The sequence below is a fragment of the Vulpes vulpes genome, chromosome 7 (genome assembly GCF_048418805.1).
Source record: "Vulpes vulpes isolate BD-2025 chromosome 7, VulVul3, whole genome shotgun sequence".
NCBI classification, from domain to species: domain Eukaryota; kingdom Metazoa; phylum Chordata; class Mammalia; order Carnivora; family Canidae; genus Vulpes; species Vulpes vulpes.
This window is the reverse complement of record NC_132786.1, coordinates 7629754-7651543: the sequence shown is the minus strand read 5'-3', so window position 1 is coordinate 7651543 and position 21790 is coordinate 7629754. Positions and strand designations below refer to the sequence as shown.

Sequence of the window (21790 nt, the reverse complement as noted above, 5' to 3'; positions counted from 1 at the left end):
ACATTTCTCAGCATGTTCATTAGAAAATAATTAGTGATTTCATAATTGAATATTAAGCAATCATGTAAAATGTGATTCACATATCATTGTTAATATAGAAAGTTTAATACACATACAAGCATAAATACACACACATAGATGTATATTAGAAGAAGGTAGCTGGCTAATATACTTACTAAAATATTATTTACTTAATCGTACATACGGATATTCTTAAAAACACACAGAATACGTCTGTATGAATACACTAGAAAACTCTAGTAATAACTTATAGTAATATTTATCTCTAGCAGATGGATCAGGAAAATCAAACACCTGGGGAGAGGGACATTTACACTTTACCTTATATCCCTCCATGTGTTTTGAAATTGTGATCTGATTATTTTATGAAAAATGATGATTGGTTCTCAAGGTGTAAGAGTCAATATTTTAAAAGTGATTTTGCTGTGTTGCCCCGTAGCTCAGCTGTGCTCACTTTCATGTAGTATTTTGTTGTTGTTGATCCTGAGTATTGTTTCAGCACTTTCACCCCTCAATTCAAGTGGCACAGGGAGGTGAGCTGAGAGCATCTGAAGACCTATATGAAGGGAAATATATGGCTGAACAACCACAATTGGATGCATGTTGGAGGGCCTGGTATGGGCTGTGGCATTAGCGGGATGTGAATTTGGAGTAGGGGATAGGTCTTGTCTCTCCCTCTCACCGGGCCCCAAGGACTGTGGACAGAGGATATGTGGTGGAGATTGTGCAGAGATCCTCTGGGAGGAACGTGCTTTGTGAAACCTTGGGAAGATGAAGAAGTAGATGTAGGGACCTCTAGGCTTTTGAGGTATGCTTTGGAGCCATGAGTGGAGTCATCAGCCTGAGGGGAGCTTAGGCTCTGTAGGGCTACATGGAGTCAGGGAAAAGCACAGAGCAGATCAGAGGGCTGACTGTTCGCAGCTTGGTGGTTGTGCTGAGAAGAAGGCAGTCTGGACTCTGAGAAATTCCTGACTAGGAGTTTTTAAGTTTGCTCAACACACAGAACTTTTCCAGGATCTAAAATGTGATTATCCTCGGGAGAGAAGAGTGAAAGGTTCTCCAGCTTTCCCTTAAGTGTATCCCTAGTGTGTCTCTGAAAGTGTGCAAATTATTCCTCAGTGTATAACTGTCCTTGGAGACAGGCCAGGTAGAGAAAGAAGGAGGCAGAGAGAACACAGGAGGGGGAGATAGGCAGATTCCTCTCAGCAATACTTGTGGACTATTTCTAAGCTCCAGTGTGTGGATGGTGTCTTCCCCATGAGTGGAGACAGCAGGAGCTGCCCCTGCCTCCCTAGCATGTCTCTTTACTAGCCATGGGTAGCCTGGGTTGATACCTGAAGAACAATAGACCTTTCCAGTCCAATCCTCTTCTCTGGAGGTGGGTGTCTGCCAGGTATCCCATTCAGTGAAGGAGAGAGTGGAAGAGCATCATCATGGGAGGGGCGGGGCTTGGCTGCATATAGAACAAGAGTCCTAGAGCTTGAAGAGTGGATTAAGGGAGCTGCAGAGTACATGGCTCTCCCTCAGAGCTTCCTCCATAGCAAAAGGCAGGTTGATGGGGTCCAGTGCTGGTGATGCGTACACTCTCTGCCATCACCTAAATCCCTGCTCTATTGTCTGTCTTCATGTCTTCCTTATATCTGCTTGCCATCATGTCAGGGATCTCCGGGAAGTGAGACTGCAGGCTGAGTGGGCAGTGCTTAGGAGCAGAGTGAATGGAGGGATACATATCCAAGTTGGAAACTCCTTGTTTCTTCATTGATTTCTTCCTTGATCTATTAATTGATATATTCATTTAAAAATATCTCTAGAGTATACACACTTTGTCTGACTCTGTTCTTGTCACAAGTGGCAATATAAGTAATATAAGCAACTTGCTTCAAGGTACTTCATTGTGATGTGGGATTTTGGGGATAAATTAAGAAACAAGTAAACATAGCATATGACTTGAGCCATTGATGAGAGCGAATAGAAAGAAAAATATGTCTTAAAGAGGTTAGAGAGTAAAATTGTGCATGTAGCTTTTTGGAGGGGATGAGGGCAAAAGTGCCTGTGGAATGGACATCTTTGGGCAAAGACTGGATGTGGTGAATGAGGGATTCCAGACCCCCTGAGAAATGCACCATGATCTCTATGAGTGTATTCTAACTTTTTCATTACCCTTTGGCCCTGGAGAAAAGAGAGAGTCATAGATAAGCAGACGTGCTCTTTTGAATTTTCCAAGATGCTCTATGGGACTGACCCCATGGCAGTTTGGTTGGAGAGACAGGCTGCCCGTTTGGAGGTCTTGTCTCCCTTTTGGAACCAGAGATTTGAGACCTAGGGGATGGAGGATTTTGCTTCTCTATCACAGGTGTTTTCTTGTCTTCTGATCCAGGTTGGAAACTGTATGACAGGTAGGAATTTAGTCTGGTACCCCCCCACCATGTTGTCAATTACTGTCCAGAGGAATCAAATTTTCTATTTATAGGTCACTAATGGGGAGCAGGGGAGGCTCTTTCTGCTTGGAGAGACATATTTCTGCTTGGAGAAATGAGTAATATAGGATCCTTTCACCGTGAGGATAAGGAGGAAGTAGTGGATAATCCCCTTCAGGGATCCAGCTCTCCAGGAGTCAGGGAAAGACTCAGTGTTTTGTCTTAAAATACTCTTAGCTTATGACAATATCCTAGTTAGGTCCAACTTGCTAACAACAAGAACAACAATATATTGAGGCAGAACTTAACCTGAATATAATGCAAATAAAGTCTATGTTTAGAGGTTACAAAGAAGTCATCATGTCTGGCTGTCATTGGCTAAGATTTGTATTAGCTATGCTTATATCTCTTGAAATGTAGCTGATTTTGCAGCACATACCAAATATAAGGGGCAGAGAAGACACTTTAGGGCATTTGAGATGGCAGGGTTAATGGTATAAACAAGCACACTGCGGTCAGGAAAGAGGACAAGGTGGCAGGTCAGAGTAAATTTGGAGGGAGGATGGCTGGTGAGTTGAGAGGAAAGGGTAGATACAGGGGTAGGTGGGTTTTCATGCCCTGAGTGTGGTATTGGTGGCTATTGCTCATGTTCTTGGGCATTTACATTTACCTTCATATATGATACATGTTCTTCATAAAACACTTAACACCAATCTTGTATCGATAATAGGAGCATTATGTTGTGGATTCTAGCAGTAGGATATTTTTCTCAAATTGGAAATGTCTTTAATCTTTTTGAGATCAGAAGCCTGTTTTCTCTCCTTTGCTCTTTAGAATTCCCACGGAACAAGAGCTCAGAACTAAATGTTGGGGAATCAGTCTAGTGCCACTGAATTTTATCTCCTTGGCTTCCCTGGCTCCAAGGAACTACACCATCTTCTCTTTGCTACCTTCTTCTTCTTCTACTCAGTGACATTAATGGGAAACATGGTCATCATCTTGATTGTGTGTGCTGATAAACGTCTGCAGTCCCCCATGTATTTCTTCCTTGGTCACCTCTCTGCCTTGGAGATCTTGGTTACATCTGTTATTGTGCCCGTGATGCTTCGGGGGTTGCTGCTCCCTGGGATGCAGACAATATCTCTGGCTGCATGTGTCACCCAGCTCTTCCTGTACCTTTCTCTGGGGACCACCGAGTTTGCATTACTGGGAGCGATGGCTGTGGACCGTTACGTGGCTGTCTGTAACCCTTTGAGGTACAATGTCATTATGAACAGTCACACCTGTATCTGGGTGGTCATTGTGTCATGGGTGTTTGGGTTTCTTTTTGAAATCTGGCCAGTGTATGCCACATTTCAGCTTACGTTCTGCAAATCCAATGTGGTGAACAATTTCTTCTGTGACCGAGGACAATTGCTCAAACTATCTTGCAACAATACTCTTTTCATAGAGTTTATTCTATTCCTAATGGCTGTCTTTGTTCTTTTTGGTTCTCTGATCCCTACAATCATCTCCTACACCTGCATCATTTCCACCATCCTCAAGATCCCCTCAGCCTCTGGGCGGAGGAAAGCCTTTTCTACGTGTGCGTCTCACTTCACCTTTGTCGTGATTGGGTATGGCACCTGCTTGTTCCTCTATGTGAAACCCAAGCAAACCCAGGCAGCTGATTACAACAGAGTAGCATCACTGCTGGTTTCCGTGGTGACCCCTTTTCTGAATCCACTTATCTTTACCCTCCGGAATGACAAATTCATGGAGGCCTTTCGAGATGTTGTGAAACGCTGCTGTCAACTTCTCCGGGATTAGCTGTGTCCTAAGGACAATTGTGACCCCTTCATCATGGATATGATTAATCTGAAAGCAGTAACTCAATATGTACTGGTCATTTTAATCATTACATAGTTTGTGATGTTTAGGGAAATTCTTCAAAAGCCTTCAGGGAATTTTTAGACATGGACAGTTCCTCACTTATAATCAGATGATTCTTACATGGGATATCACATTATTATTTTTGACTAGATATGTACAATAATATACTTTTCTGTAGTTATAATACATCTCACAATATAATTTTGATAAGTGCAAATGTACACAGTATGTGTGATTTTTTTTTTTCCAGAACACTCAGGTCTTTGACTGAGTCAGAAAAACAGTAATTCATTTCGTGGCAGCTGACTCCATGTTTGATTCTAGTTCCTGGGTCATCTTCCCATATGTTGTCCTATGCTTTAATGATTTTCTCACTGCTTAAAGCACCCTATGTTTCATATGAGAATGACCACAAGTCCATCCTCAGGCCCGAACCTTTTTTTGAGATTCCTTCCGCAGATCCAGCAGGGACACTCCTTCCTTGTAGATCTTCCCTTCTACTGGCAGTTATGTGGTTATATGGATTGTGGTTATGTGGTTATATGGATTGTGGTTATGACATCACAATCCTGCCTGCTTCTCAACCTCAGTGCCAGATGTGCATTAATTCAGGCACGTCTTTAATTGGCAAACTTTCTCAGGGTGAGGAGAGAGTGTATGGAAAGAGGCATTTTCATATCTGACATGACTCCCATTTTCATGCCATACCCAAATTTGGGAGGTCAATGGGTTGGGTTCTGGGACTTGATGTGACAAGAGTGAATTGACCTTGCTGTGTCCCTGGGCTGGGGCAGCAGTGCAGGGAGGGCAGGACATGGGCAGCCCCTGTTCACTTCTCCCCACTTTCTTTATATTGTTCAACCTGACAAAGGCATTTGTTCTCTCTTCTCCTCAGCTACATTTCTGTCTTTGTTCCCCTCCCCCACAAGGAGCAGGTTTACCAGGTTATCTTCCAACTCTACAGTGAGCTTCTGAACCCACATCTCAGTTCCTATATTGTCCCATCCCATTCCCTTTCCTGACACACCACCATTGCTAATATTTTTCCATTCTTATGTGGCTAAGCAGGGGTCAAAATAGTGTGCACAAAAGACTACCTTCCCAACATAGTACATCTATCTATTCTGGAGACTGTTCTATGGGCACTTGATAAGAATATGTATTTTTCTGTTTTGAATTGCAGTGTTCTGAATATGTTTGTTAGATTTACCTGGTCCAATGTGTCATTCGAAGCCACTGTTTCCTTGCTGACTTTCTATTTGGATGATTTATCCTTTGATGTAAGTGGGGAGTTAAAATCTCCTACTATCATTTTATTACTATTGATTATGTTGGGCATGTTTACTAAGAACTATTTTATGAATATGGATGCTTTTATGTTGGATGCGTAAATATTTATAATCGCTACATCTTGTTGGAATGTAATGTCCTTGTCTCTTGTTACATCTTTGTTTTAAACTCTGTCTTGTTTGATATAATTATTACTACCTTGGCTTTCTTTTCACTTCCTTTTGCATGAGCAATGCTTTTCCTTCCCTTCAGTTTCCATCTCCATGTGTCTTAGGCCTTAAATGGATCTCATGTAGGCTGCAGATGGATGGGTCTTGCTTTTATATTCATTCTGTCACACTCTATTTTTGGATTGGAGCCTATAGTCCATTTACATTCAAAGTAAATATTACAGGTGTACTTATTGCCATTTTCTTACTTGTTTTATGGTTATTTTTATAGTTCTCTGTGTCTTCTCTCATGGCTTGTTGGCTTTCTTAATGATATGATTGAATTTCTTTCTCTTTATTTCTTACATATCTGTTACTGGTTTTTGATTTGTGGTTACTATTTGGTTTATATATAACATCTAAGCACATAACAGTCTCTAGTAAGTTGTGGTTGCTTAAATTTGAACCCATCCTTTACTCCTCTCCCTACCCACTAACATTTAGGTATATGGTATCATAGTTTATATTCTTTTATATTGTGAATCCCTTGACTGGTTTTTATAGATATACTTAACTTTTTTTTGCTTTTGTGCTTTCTACTTTTCTTACTCCTGCTTATGGTCTTTCCTTTCCACTCAAAGAGTCCCCTTTTCATTTATTGTAGGGTTGATTTAGTGGTCATGAATTCTTTTAACTTTTTTTTTTTTTTTAACTTGAGAAACACTTTATCTCTCCTGTTATTCTGAACCAAAGCCCTGATGGAAACAGTATTCTTGGTTGTAGGTTATTTACTTTCAGCACTTTGAACATATCATGCCACTCTCTTCTGGCCTGCAGAATTTCTGCTGAAAATCAGCAGATAGCCTTATCGGACTTACCTTATATGTAAATGTTTTCTTTTCTCTTAGTGCTTTTTAAATTCTCTTTTTATCACTACTTATAGCCTTTTATTTTATAAACTTATTTTTTTTTATTTGAGAGAGAGAGAGAGAGAGAGAGAGAGAGAGAGAGAGAGAAAGCAGGAGGAGGAGCAGAGGAGAAGGAGAGAGACTGTCTTCAAGCTGACTCCCTGGTGAGCATGGAGCTCATTGTAGGGCTCAGTCCCATGATCCTGAGATCATGACCCCAGCTAAAATCAGATCCTTAACCAACGGAGCACCTTAGGCACCCTACTTTGTGCCATTTTGAATACCATGTGTCTCCATGTGGAGCTTAGTCTTATCAGTGCCCTGAATTCAGCTGCCAATCTACGGAAAATATGTGCAGAACAGAAAGATATATTTTAGTGTACCATAAGGGTGACATCACCAAAATCCAGACTACAGGAAACTACTGTCAAAATACCTTGTGAATGCAACAAATGGATTATAAGGAAAAGAAAGGAATGGTGGAAAGATTTACAGATTAAAGGGAGTAAAGAATATGAGATTTTTAGAAAATGGGCAAGACTAAGGTATAGTGTGTAGTGATGCAATTTGGTTGATGAAAGAAAGGTAGTAAAGTGATGATTGCAAAGATAGTTACTTGTGGGGAAATGAGGATTGTGATTATAATGGGGTAATGCAGAAGGTTCTGGGGTTTCTATGAATGTTCTTTCTTTCTCTTTGATCTGGGTGGTAGTGACAAAGGTACTTACCTCATGATAAATTAGATACACATTTGCTTTGTGTAGCGTTTCTGTATCTGTAATTTATATTAAAATCAACTAATTAGAGATGCCTGGGTGGCTCACTTGGTTAAGTGTCTGCCTTTGGCTCAAGTCATGGTCCCAGGGCCCTGGGATTGAACCCCAGATTGGGCTCCCTGCTCAGCCGGGAGTCTACTTCTTCCTCTTTCCCCTGCTCGTTCTCTGTCTCTTTCTCTAATAAATAAATAAAATCCAAAACAAAATAAAAAAAAGAAAAGGGAATACATATTATAACAGAAGTTTATATTCTTTTTGTTTGTGACAGTTCTGTTTTTTGATTTATACTAAATCAAAGTTTTGATTTTATTAAATTTTATTAACAACAAATATATCAGTATGTTGAGAAAATATTTGCAATAAATAAATATGCAAATAAATATTTGCAAACAATAAATATGTGATGCTAAAAAACTAAAACCAAATGATTAGGGGGACTTTTGTTTTCCAGTTCAGTATGTAAGGATCTTGGAAGTTGTCACTGTTGCTCACCACAAGAGTAAAGCACAAAGAAACTGAAAAGCATCATAGTTTCTTAAATCCATCAGAGAATTCAGGTCACAGGGCAAACCATTGCTCTCCAGATTGGAAAGATGGGCAAATACGATGAATGACAGGGTACTGGGGCAGATAATCTGGAGCAGAAGCCCATTGTTGGAGCCAGTATAAAGTTAGAAGAATTTAAAGGTACATGACAAATTTTGGAGGCTCAGTGTGGACAACCTTGAGGGTGTCAGTCTCAGGAGGGCCCCCACACATTTGTGAATTGTGTCCCTAAGACCCTTGTCAGGATTGCAGGGTGAAGATCGGAGAACTAGAAATCCTATCAAATTAGGGGAAGGGGAAGAGTAACCATTGTGAAATACACTAAGAGCATCCTCTTCCTTAGAAGCCTACCTTCAGTGGGAACCATTTTGTTAATGCCTAAATATGTTTGATTTTCACCAGAGTCTAAGCAATCTGGGGAGAGGGAAATAGCCAGCTCCAGGTCTCTCTGTCTTTCCTGTTTCACCAAGGTTACAGGGAAGGTAAAGTCATGACCCAGGGACACAGGCTCAGAGAAATACTGAGACCTAATGATTGGACTATGGAATGCTTCACTCCCTCCACTCCTTACCACCACATCAGTAGGGCTTATGTATGATAACAGGGGATTAAGAGAAATAGCTGTGAGTCTAGGACCTTATTTAAGAAGGAGATTCTAGGGAAACACAAAGACAACAGATGAGACAGCAATAAGAACAAGAGATTTATTTTAGCCTCTCACACCTACAGCTGCATTAAACAGTAAACACAGCCCAGCTCCTAGCCAGAAAAACATATGACCTCATAGAAGACTAGTTTACCTCAGGTCGTCTCACCCATTTTTTAATGTACAGCTTCCAGTGAAATAAAACAAGGAATACTAAAACAAAACAAAACAAAACAAAAGAATACCCCCCCCCAAAGAAAAGTATGAAGAGACAGGACAAACATGAGAACTAGATTCAGATATGGCAGAAATGTTGAAATGATCAGACTGGCATTTAAAAATAACTATGAATGGATAAAGAAGATGTGGTTTATGTATACAATGGAATATTACTCAGCTATTAGAAATGTCAAATACCCACCATTTGCTTCAATGTGGATGGAGCTGGAGGGTATTATGCTGAGTGAAATGAGTCAATCGCAGAAGGACAAACATTATATGTTCTCATTCATTTGGAGAATATAAATAATAGTGAAAGGGAATAGAAGGGAAGGGAGAAGAAATGGGTAGGAAATATCAGAAAGGGAGACAGAACATAAAGACTCCTAACTCTGGGAAATGAACTAGGGGTGGTGGAAGGAGAGGAGGGCGGGGGGGGGGGGGGTGGTGAATGCGTGTCGGGCACTGAGGGGGGCACTTGACGGGATGAGCAGTGGGTGTTATTCTGTATGTTGGCAAATTGAAAACCAATAAAAAATAAATTTATTATTAGAAAAAAGAAAAACAACAACAACAACAAAAATAAAAATAAGTATGATTAACATGCTAAGGGCTCTAGTAGAAGAGTGGCCAAAATGCAAGAGTCATTGAGTGACAGCAGTAGAGCAGTGGAAACCCTAAGAAAGAATAAAAATGAATTGTTAGAGAAGAAAACCGATTTAAACAAAAATAAACCTGTCTTTAATGAGCTCAGGCAAAGAGTACACATAGTTGAGGAAAGAATCGGTGAACTTAATGGTATGTCATTAGAAACTTCAAAAAGAAATGCAAAGAAGAAAACCGATTTAAACAAAAATAAACCTGTCTTTAATGAGCTCAGGCAAAGAGTACACATAGTTGAGGAAAGAATCGGTGAGCTTAATGGTATGTCATTAGAAACTTCAAAAAGAAATGCAAAGTGAAAAAGGAATAAAAGAGATAAAACAGAGTATCTAAGAATTTGACATCATTACAAAAGTTGTATCTTCTGTGTCCTGGGGATACGAGAACTAGCAGTAAATTGTTAGAAGTAATAATAACTGAGAACTTTCTAAAATTAACAAAAGACATCCAACCACAGATCCTGGAAGCTCAGAAACTAGGATCAGGATAAATAGCAAACAATTCACCTGTAGGCATATCCTATTAAAACTGCAGAAAATCAAAGGCAAAGACAAAATGTTGAAAGAAACCAGAAGGGGAGAAAACACCTAATGTACAGAGGACTAACAGTGAGAATTATATTAGAGTCCTCCTCAGAAAACGTGCAAGCCAAAAGGACAGCAGAGTAAAATATTTAATGTGCTGATGAAAGAAATCCACCAGACTGGAATTCTTTATCCCAGGAAATTATCCTCACAGGTGAACAAATACTTTCTCAAACAAACAAAATTTGAAGGAGTTTGTCAGCAGGAGATCAGCCTTGTAAGAAATGTTAAAAGAAGATGTTTGAAGACAAGGAAAATAATATGACTCAGAAATCGAATCTACAGTAAAAACAAAGAATCATAGAGTAGAAATAAATTAAAGTAAAATAAAATATTCAAGTTTTCTTATTCTTACCTGATCTCAAAGATAAGAATTTGTCAGCACAGAGAAACAACAAAGTGGGTGATCTAACTCATGAATAAGGGAAATGTATGACAGCAATGTTTAAGGTATGTGAGATACTTGCACTACCCCTATGTGGTATAATGTTATTGAGAAGTGGTTATAGAAGGTCACAGGATAAAAAGTTAGTATAGAAAAGCTGATCACTTTACTATATAGTTCCTTTCCTGTATACTAGCAATGAAAAATTGAATTTAAATTAAAAACACAACACCGTCTACATTAGCACCAAAAATTATTTAGTTGTAAACCTAACAAAATTTGTGCTCATTTTATCTGAGGAAAGCTACAAAAACTTTGAGTCTGATGAAAGAAATAAAAAATCCAAATAAATGGAGAAAACTTCATATTCATGCACAGGAAAACAGTGTCATTAAGATGTCAATTCTTCCCAACTCGATCTATAGATTCATTGCAATCTCAACCAAAATTCAAGTAAGTTATTTTGTAGATAATGACAAAGTGATACCAGTGTTTATATGAAAAGGTGAAAGGCCCAGAATTGCCAACACAATCCTGAGGAAGAACAGAGTTGAACGCAATGACTCTACTCAACTTCAAAACTTATTATAAAGCTATAGTTACCAAGACCGTGTTTTATTGTTGGAATAATAGAAAAAATATATTAGAAGAATAGAATAGAAAGCCCAGAAATAGACCCACAGTTATATTGTCAACTGGTGTCTAACAAAGAACAAAGGCAATTCAGTGGAGAAAGGATAGTCTTTTCAAGAAAAAGTGCTGCAACAATAGGATATTCAAATGAAAAATACCTGGACACAGATCTTACACCTTTCGCAAAAATAACCTCGAATTTGATCAGAGTCCTAAGTGTAAAATGAAATACGATAAACATCAGAATCTAACAGAGGAGAAATGTAGATGACCTTGGGTTTGATGAATACCTTTTATATACAATACCAAAAGCATGATCTATGAAAGAAAAAATTGAAAAATCCCACTTCTACTCTGGGAAAGACTGTTAGGAGAATGAAAAGAAAAGTCACAGTTTGGGAGAAAATACTTGGCAAAACACATATTGGACATGTATCCAAAACATGCAAGGAACTTTTAAAACTCAACAATAAGAACAAATACTCTATTTAAAAAATGGGCAGATGATCCGAACAGACACCTCACTAAAAACACATGCAGGTGGTAAATAAGCAAGAAAACTCTGACAACACAAAATGAAAGAATTCAAGTACATTACAGTGAATGAAAAAGCCAGACACCAAAAAATGCATATGGTATGATATAGTACCATACACTCTAGAATAGATAAAAGTTATCTGTAGTTAAAGAAACCCCAACAGTCATCACCTCAGTGCTGACGAGACAGATTAGGAGTGAAAACTGAGGTATGTGGCTATCCTTTCTAAATTATTGGGTTATATTCATTAGCATTTTATTCAGGATTTTGCCTCTCCGTTAATGAGAGATTTTGGCCTATAATTTTCTTTTAGGTAAGATCCATATCATTTTTGGTATCAAGGTAATTTTGGTTATCATAAAATGAGTTGGAAAAAATGTGCTCCTTCCCTAATTTATAGAGAAAAGAGTTTGTATTATTTCCTCCTAAATTGTTGGGAGAAATCCACAAGTGAAGACATCTAGGCCAGGAGATTCTTTTGTGAGCAAATATTTATTTATAGGTAAATGTGTTTAGTAGCTAAGCTATAGGACTATTCAAAACCTCTGCTTCTTGTTTGTGTTTTAGGGGTGAATTGCTAAATTCATCTAAATTGTCAAGTTTATTAACGTAAAGTTGTTTATGCTATCCATTTTTATGTTTATACTTTATTGCACCATTGTGATATTCCTTGCTTACATTTCTGACATTAGTGATTAATATTTCTATTTATTGCTTGCTCATTCTTGTTAGGGGTTTGTCAATCACATTTTCTTTTCAAACACATTACACTTGGCTTTACTGTATCTTAATGACTGTTGGGGTTTCTTTAACTACAGATTACTTTTATCTATTCTAGAGTGTATGGTACCACATGCATTTTTGAGGAGTCTGACCTTTTCATTCACTGTAATACACTTGAATTCATCCATTTTGTGTCTGTCAGAGTTTTGTTACTTTTGGTTGCTGAGTAGTATTTCCTCGTATGACTATATCATTCTCTTGGTGATGAATATTTGTTTTCTGTCATGATTAGTTGTAATGAACAGAGGCACTATGAACATTATAACAGAAGTACTTGTGAGGACATAGGTTTTGATTTATTTTAGGTAACTACCGACAAGTGGAATTGCTGGATCATAGGGAGACAGATGCTTAAATTTATAAGAAATGAGGGATCCCTGGGTGGCGCAGCGGTTTGGCGCCTGCCTTTGGCCCAGGGCGCGATCCTGGAGACCCGGGATCGAATCCCACGTCAGGCTCCCGGTGCATGGAGCCTGCTTCTCTCCCTCTGCCTATGTCTCTGCCTCTCTCTCTCTCTGTGACTATAATAAATAAATAAAAATTAAAAAAAAAAGAAATGAAACCTTTTCCAAAGGAGTGTTATTACTTTATGTTCCTTCCTCCTTCTCCATTTCTAGTCTTCCAGTGTCTAGTTGATCATACTGGAAAGATATGTAAAGAAATGGAACCATGCCTGGGATTAAGAAAATTGGTTATGCAGTGAATGCTCTGACACAGAGTGTGCCCTCCACCCTCCCCAGATATCCTCATTTGCCAGTGAGGGTTCCTTCTCTATTGACTAGCAGTCATCATTGACCCCACCCAGCTGCTCAGAGGCTGACAGGCACATGCTGGGATGGAGGTGTCATGGGCAGCTGTTGGCACAGTTTCCATGGGGATGGGCCTCAGGGATGGGTCTCTACTTCACAGTATAGGTAGTGGCTCCTGTTATGTGAGTGTCATTCTAGGATCTGCACAGGGTCAACACTAAAATAGAAATACCGTGACCAGAGGCTCTAGGCATAGGCTCAATGCAATCTCATTTAAGAAACCAAAGAAACAAGCAAAGGGGGGAAAAGGAGAGAGAGAGGCAAACCAAGAAACGGGGATTAGAGGAGCACCCTTGTGATGAGCACTGAGTGATGTCTGGAAGTGTGGAGTCACTATACTGTATACCTGAACCTAATGCTACACTGTACATTAACTGGAATTACGTGTAAAAACTTTACATAGAGATTATAAATTAATGCAACTTTTTGAGAGTGATTTGATATCTGCTAAACGTTATACAATTGAAAAGTTATGGGGGCCCCTGGGTGGTACAGTTGGTTCAGCAACAACTCTTGGTTTCAGCTCAGGTCATGATGTCCTGGTCTAGAGATTGAGCCCCGAGTCTGGCTCTGCTCTGAGTGTAGAGTCGGCTTGAGATTCTCTCTCCCTTTGCCCCTCCCTCTCATGCTCTCTTTCTCTCTCTCAAATAAATAAATGTAACTTTAAAAAAAAGTTGTACTTATATAACTTTTCAGACATGAGAATATTTATTGCAGCAGCAATATAGATATGAAGAATTGGAGAACATTTCTCAGCATGTTCATTAGAAAATAATTAGTGATTTCATAATTGAATATTAAGCAATCATGTAAAATGTGATTCACATATCATTGTTAATATAGAAAGTTTAATACACATACAAGCATAAATACACACACATAGATGTATATTAGAAGAAGGTAGCTGGCTAATATACTTACTAAAATATTATTTACTTAATCGTACATACGGATATTCTTAAAAACACACAGAATACGTCTGTATGAATACACTAGAAAACTCTAATAATAACTTAGTGTAATATTTATCTCTAGCAGATGGATCAGGAAAATCAAACACCTGGGGAGAGGGACATTTACACTTTACCTTATATCCCTCCATGTGTTTTGAAATTGTGATCTGATTATTTTATGAAAAATGATGGTTGGTTCTCAAGGTGTAAGAGTCAATATTTTAAAAGTGATTTTGCTGTGTTGCCCCGTAGCTCAGCTGTGCTCACTTTCATGTAGTATTTTGTTGTTGTTGATTCTGAGTATTGTTTCAGCACTTTCACCCCTCAATTCAAGTGGCACAGGGAGGTGAGCTGAAAGCATCTGAAGACCTATATGAAGGGAAATATATGGCTGAACAACCAGAATTGAATGCATGTTGGAGGGCCTGGTATGGGCTGTGGCATTAGCGGGATGTGAATTTGGAGTAGGGGATAGGTCTTGTCTCTCCCTCTCACCAGGCTCCAAGGACTGTGGACAGAGGATATGTGGTGGAGATTGTGCAGAGATCCTCTGGGAAGGACGTGCTTTGTGAAACCTTGGGAAGATGAAGAAGTAGATGTAGGGACCTCTAGGCTTTTGAGGTATGTCTTGGAGCCATGAGTGGAGTCTCATCCTGGGGGTAGCTTAGGCTCTGTAGGGCTACATGGAGTCAGGGAAAAGCACAGAGCAGATCAGAGGGCTGACTGTTCACAGCTTGGTGGTTGTGCTGAGAAGAAGGCAGTCTGGACTCTGAGAAATTCCTGACTAGGAGTTTTTAAGTTTGCTCAACACACAGAACTTTTCCAGGATCTAAAATGTGATTATCCTCGGGAGAGAAGAGTGAAAGGTTCTCCAGCTTTCCCTTAAGTGTATCCCTAGTGTGTCTCTGAAAGTGTGCAAATTATTCCTCAGTGTATAACTGTCCTTGGAGACAGGTCAGGTAGAGAAAGAAGGAGGCAGAGAGAACACAGGAGGGGGAGATAGGCAGATTCCTCTCAGCAATACTTGTGGACTATTTCTAAGCTCCAGTGTGTGGATGGTGCCTTCCCCATGAGTGGAGACAGCAGGAGCTGCCCCTGCCTCCCTAGCATGTCTCTTTACTAGCCATGGGTAGCCTGGGTTGATACCTGAAGAACAATAGACCTTTCCAGTCCAATCCTCTTCTCTGGAGGTGGGTGTCTGCCAGGTATCCCATTCAGTGAAGGAGAGAGTGGAAGAGCATCATCATGGGAGGGGCGGGGCTTGGCTGCATATAGAACAAGAGTCCTAGAGCTTGAAGAGTGGATTAAGGGAGCTGCAGAGTACATGGCTCTCCCTCAGAGCTTCCTCCATAGCAAAAGGCAGGTTGATGGGGTCCAGTGCTGGTGATGCGTACACTCTCTGCCATCACCTAAATCCCTGCTCTATTGTCTGTCTTCATGTCTTCCTTATATCTGCTTGCCATCATGTCAGGGATCTCCGGGAAGTGAGACTGCAGGCTGAGTGGGCAGTGCTTAGGAGCAGAGTGAATGGAGGGATACATATCCAAGTTGGAAACTCCTTGTTTCTTCATTGATTTCTTCCTTGATCTATTAATTGATATATTCATTTAAAAATATCTCTAGAGTATACACACTTTGTCTGACTCTGTTCTTGTCACAAGTGGCAATATAAGTAATATAAGCAACTTGCTTCAAGGTACTTCATTGTGATGTGGGATTTTGGGGATAAATTAAGAAACAAGTAAACATAGCATATGATTTGAGCCATTGATGAGAGCGAATAGAAAGAAAAATATGTCTTAAAGAGGTTAGAGAGTAAAATTGTGCATGTAGCTTTTTGGAGGGGATGAGGGCAAAAGTGCCTGTGGAATGGACATCTTTGGGCAAAGACTGGATGTGGTGAATGAGGGATTCCAGACCCCCTGAGAAATGCACCATGATCTCTATGAGTGTATTCTAACTTTTTCATTACCCTTTGGCCCTGGAGAAAAGAGAAAGTCATAGATAAGCAGACGTGCTCTTTTGAATTTTCCAAGATGCTCTATGGGACTGACCCCATGGCAGTTTGGTTGGAGAGACAGGCTGCCCGTTTGGAGGTCTTGTCTCCCTTTTGGAACCAGAGATTTGAGACCTAGGGGATATGGAGGATTTTGCTTCTCTATCACAGGTGTTTTCTTGTCTTCTGATCCAGGTTGGAAACTGTATGACAGGTAGGAATTTATTCTAGTACCCCCCCTCCATGTTGTCAATTACTGTCCAGAGGAATCAAATTTTCTATTTATAGGTCACTAATGGGGAGCTGGGGAGGCTCTTTCTGCTTGGAGAGACATATTTCTGCTTGGAGAAATGAGTAGTATAGGATGGCTTTCACCGTGAGGATAAGGAGGAAGTAGTGGATAATCCCCTTCAGGGATCCAGCTCTCCAGGAGTCAGGGAAAGACTCAGTGTTTTGTCTTAAAATACTCTTAGCTTATGACAATATCCTAGTTAGGTCCAACTTGCTAACAACAAGAACAACAATATATTGAGGCAGAACTTAACCTGAATATAATGCAAATAAAGTCTATGTTTAGAGGTTACAAAGAAGTCATCATGTCTGGCTGTCATTGGCTAAGATTTGTATTAGCTATGCTTATATCTCTTGAAATGTAGCTGATTTTGCAGCACATACCAAATATAAGGGGCAGAGAAGACACTTTAGGGCATTTGAGATGGCAGGGTTAATGGTATAAACAAGCACACTGCGGTCAGGAAAGAGGACAAGGTGGCAGGACAGAGTAAATTTGGAGGGAGGCTGGCCGGTGAGTTGAGAGGAAAGGGTAGAGACAGGGGTAGGTGGGTTTTCATGCCCTGAGTGTGGTATTGGTGGCTATTGCTCATGTTCTTGGGCATTTACATTTACCTTCATATATGATACATGTTCTTCATAAAACACTTAACACCAATCTTGTATCGATAATAGGAGCATTATGTTGTGGATTCTAGCAGTAGGATATTTTTCTCAAATTGGAAATGTCTTTAATCTTTTTGAGATCAGAAGCCTGTTTTCTCTCCTTTGCTCTTTAGAATTCCCACGGAACAAGAGCTCAGAACTAAATGTTGGGGAATCAGTCTAGTGCCACTGAATTTTATCTCCTTGGCTTCCCTGGCTCCAAGGAACTACACCATCTTCTCTTTGCTACCTTCTTCTTCTTCTACTCAGTGACATTAATGGGAAACATGGTCATCATCTTGATTGTGTGTGCTGATAAACGTCTGCAGTCCCCCATGTATTTCTTCCTTGGTCACCTCTCTGCCTTGGAGATCTTGGTTACATCTGTTATTGTGCCCGTGATGCTTTGGGGGTTGCTGCTCCCTGGGATGCAGACGATATCTCTGGCTGCATGTGTCACCCAGCTCTTCCTGTACCTTTCTCTGGGGACCACCGAGTTTGCATTACTGGGAGCGATGGCTGTGGACCGTTACGTGGCTGTCTGTAACCCTTTGAGGTACAATGTCATTATGAACAGTCACACCTGTATCTGGGTGGTCATTGTGTCATGGGTGTTTGGGTTTCTTTTTGAAATCTGGCCAGTGTATGCCACATTTCAGCTTACGTTCTGCAAATCCAATGTGGTGAACAATTTCTTCTGTGACCGAGGACAATTGCTCAAAGTATCTTGCAACAATACTCTTTTCATAGAGTTTATTCTATTCCTAATGGCTGTCTTTGTTCTTTTTGGTTCTCTGATCCCTACAATCATCTCCTACACCTGCATCATCTCCACCATCCTCAAGATCCCCTCAGCCTCTGGGCGAAGGAAAGCCTTTTCTATGTGTGGGTCTCACTTCACTTGTGTTGTGATCGGCTATGGCAGTTGCTTGTTCCTCTATGTGAAACCCAAACAAACACAGGCGGCAGATTACAATAGAGTGGTTTCCTTGATGGTTTCAGTGGTTACTCCTTTCCTCAACTCTTTTATCTTCACCCTTCGAAATGACAAAGTCATCGAAGCCCTATGGGATGGAATGAAAAGATGCTGTCAACTATTCAATAACTAATCATTTTTCTTAATTATTATGGATTTCAGAATACTTTGGAAAGTACTTACTCATCTTTGAGCTGCATCACAATCTTCATCTAGTAATATGGGTGCAACAAATGCCTTTTAAGTTATGGCCATGTTTTTTCATATAGTTTCTTGTTACTCAAAAATTCACTTTATTTTAATGATATCTCTCTCTCTCTTTCTCTCTGTCTATATATACATATATATATCTGATATATATATATGTTTACAGATGCAAATCTACATAGTTTCCTAGTTATGATCAATTCATAATAAAATTTTTAAAAATTAAATGTAAAATGATATGTGTGATATTTAAGTTTCTGAACAGGAAAGGCTAAGAAAAATATTCTCCAACTGCAGAATGGGATGACTACTGGATTCTAGGTCACTGAATCATCTTCCCATTCTTCCCATCTAAATTGTTCTGTGCTTTAGGTCCTCTGACTGGGCAAGCTCCCTGTTCCTTCCCTGGATCAAACATATTCTCTCTCTCTCTCCATCTTTTCCCAAGACAAGGAGACTTTATTCTTTCAATTTGATAAATATGAGATTTCTAATATCAATGACAGAAATGCAGACCTAAGGTAGTGCCTCTCAAACTTTACTGTGTATTTCAATCAACTGGGGGTCTTGTTGGAACATACATTCTAATTCAGTGGTCTGAACTAAGTCTTGATAGTCTACATTTCCAACCAGCTCCAGCTTATGTTGATGCTATTGTGGGGGGAGGATTTCCTCTGCCCTTGGTTTTCTGTCCCAAAGTTCTATTGCCTTAGTACTTATCAGCATATTTTCTTGGCTGTTAGAATCTATGTCTCACCTGATAGCACCCAGATCATGGTGCATGCTGCCACAAAGGACATGGAACAATGGAGCTGACGTGACAAGGGAGGGCCGGCCCTGCTGGGTCTCTGGGAGAAGGGGCAGTGAAAAGAGGGCAGAAGAAGAGGCAGTATCTTATCACATTCTCCACTGCTTTCAGATCCATGTTACCTGGCCCCTGCTTCTGCCCCCTTTAGTTGTTGATCCTCTCCTGCTCACTTTACTTCCTGATTCCTCTTTGTAGCTCTCTTCCTGTGGCTCAGTTCCACAATTCATTTCTGGGTTCCCATTGCCTTTCCCCCTCCGAGACCCCCCACAGACCCAAACTTACTGTTCTGTCATCCAGCTTCCCACCAGTCAGCCCTTGTGCCTCTTTCCCAGCACTGCCAACTTCCCTCACTCTTCCCCTAGTCAGCCTGACTTTGGTCCTAATTGATGAATCCATTTCCTATGTTATAGGCACAGTTTTATCCACTAGCATTTTTGCAATAATCAAATATTGATGACCAAATGGGCTATCACTGGTGACTGATTAAATAAATTGTTTCATTCATACAATGAAATAATAAGCAGCTATAAAAAGAATTAAAAAGCCCTTTCTGTAACGGTCAGAAATGATCCCCAAGCTGTGTTGTTAAGTGAGAAAAGCAGAGCGCATTGAACTTAGAATTTAGTTTTGTGTAAAAAGGGGTAAAAATAGTATATATTTATATTCGCTTGTGGACAACATTGTAAGAAATTAAGAGATGGTTACTGGTGGGATTGTGTAGTGGGATAAGCAGATAGAATGGAGAAAGAACAAGATTTTTCATCCTTTGCCTTTTAATATTCTCTTTATTATTTTTGTAGCCATGTATAGGTATTGCGTATAAAAATAATTGCATTTCATTTATCTGTTTTAAGGGATGTAGTAATTTAACCTCTCACCTTTTTATTTGTTTATGTATTTATTTTTTTTCTTATTCAGGGATACCTGCTTATTTATATGAATACCTTTCTCTAACTGGAGGGCATTTGGTAAGTGGAGCCTTCTGTTAAATTTAAATATTTTGGGAAATATTTCTGGAGCATTATATAGAAGCTAGGAATGCAGAAAGTGTCAGGTGACGGAGGCCTGTATAGAAGTGACTATACACTTTCCTGAACTTAGGGCCTCGATTAGTATGCCTGATAGGGAAGAAATATCATCTCAGTAAAGAGAAGAGGCTGTTTCATTCTAAAAAATCTTGCTCTGGCACACAATAGTTACTTACCTGTGTACTAGGTACTAAGAGCCAGAGAGAACTATCCATCTAGGGCTCCATACTGGAAAGTAGTATAGCACTGGGGATAAACACTGGTGAGGCCCAGTGCCTAAATTCCCTTATCCCTAACTTTCCAAGCAAAAGCTTCTTCCTATGCTAGATGCTTCTCTTTACTTCCCAAAATCAATTATAGAAATCCCTGGTTTAGGGATTCCTGGGTGTCTCAGTTGGTTAAGCATCTGCCTTCATCTCAGTGAGAGCCTGCTTCTCCCTTTCCTCCCCACTCGTACTCTCTCTTGCTATCTCTCTCTCTCTCTCTCTCTCAAATAAATAAATAAAATCTTCTTTTAAAAACGAAATCCTTAAAAAAAAAAAACGAAATCCTTGGTTTATATGTGTAATGCAAACAACAATAATAATATTAACAACCAATATTTCATATTATGCATGTCAAGAGCACCTTTCACATCTAGCCCTCGGGATTTCCTGTTGATTTAGCTAAAGTGGGACCTACTTGGCATCCAGGTCTATACATGGAAAACCCAGAGGTTCTGGGGAGCTACTCCCAATTTGATGTAATTTGATCAGTGAAAGTAGAAACCAGTAGATAATTTTTCCCCTTTTCCCCTCTGAGGGACAATCATGAAACACAGTTCATATATCTTCTAAGGTAAGTAGTTCTAAAGATCAAGCAATTTACTGTTATTACCCAGGCAACTCTGGCACAGAGACAGTAAGTGACTCATCCAGGGTCACATTGTTTATATGCAAAGGTCCAGGATCCAAACTCAGGTGGTCTGGCTCCAGTTTATTCTCTTAACCACTATGTTAGATAGTCTACATTGCTAAATCATGAAGTGCTAATTGTATATCTTTATCTGAACTACTTGTTATTTGTTCTTGTGTCAATCAGGATAGTCTAGGTTATGTTAGAGTAACATATAATCTCAAAATCCTTGTATCCCACAACAACAAAGTTTGTTTTTGTTCTCATTATTTGTCTACTATGGGTCAGTTGCTCCTCTGCTCCTTATCATCTTTATTACAGTTTAGGTAAATGGGGCAGTCTCTAATTGGGACTTGGCTGGTCTTGAGATAGTGGGGAAGAGTATGGTAAATCATGGCCAGATTTCATTCACCTGATTCAGTAAAAGGCCAAACCTGCTGTTAGTAGGAATGCCTAATTTTAATCCAGAACTATAAAATTGTATATATCTGAAAAAAGTAACATTATATGTTGTAATTTTCTTTGATTGTTATAGTCTGTTTCTTCTATAACCTAGATACATACTTGTAAGTAGTTTAAAGATGGGAAAAAATCACACAGAACATTGTTTTCAATCCTAAGTGCTTAAAAACTCATCACCTCAGGAAACTGGATATCTACATGCAAAAGAATGAATTTGAACATTTACCTCACACCATATACAAAAAATTAGCTCAAAATAGATCAAAGATGTAAGGGCTAAAATTATAAAAC

At 39.6% G+C, this 21790-nt stretch overlaps 3 protein-coding genes across 3 annotated transcripts in view; all 3 read left to right on the top strand.

The window, feature by feature from the left end:
• SSBP1 (single stranded DNA binding protein 1) overlaps positions 1-20083 on the top strand; it is a 191599-nt gene extending 171516 nt beyond the window's left edge. The window contains exon 11 of the transcript XR_012002433.1: positions 20034-20083. The gene's annotated coding sequence lies outside the window, so the exon portion shown is untranslated. The remainder of the gene's footprint in view (positions 1-20033) is intronic.
• On the top strand, positions 3303-4247 carry LOC140599482 (olfactory receptor 9A4-like). The gene has a single exon (XM_072762637.1). It carries the CDS (start codon positions 3303-3305, stop codon positions 4245-4247), a length of 945 nt encoding a protein of 314 aa, XP_072618738.1.
• LOC112906992 (olfactory receptor 9A4) lies at positions 17289-18233 on the top strand. The gene has a single exon (XM_025982140.2). The coding sequence runs from the start codon at positions 17289-17291 to the stop codon at positions 18231-18233; it is 945 nt and encodes a 314-aa protein (XP_025837925.2).
• Positions 20084-21790: the final 1707 nt, after the last annotated feature.

Excerpts from the sequence above, each read along its gene's own strand:
- LOC140599482 (XM_072762637.1), top strand. The coding sequence starts at position 3,303 with ATGTTGGGGAATCAGTCTAGTGCCACTGAATTTTATCTCCTTGGCTTC.
- LOC112906992 (XM_025982140.2), top strand. The coding sequence starts at position 17,289 with ATGTTGGGGAATCAGTCTAGTGCCACTGAATTTTATCTCCTTGGCTTC.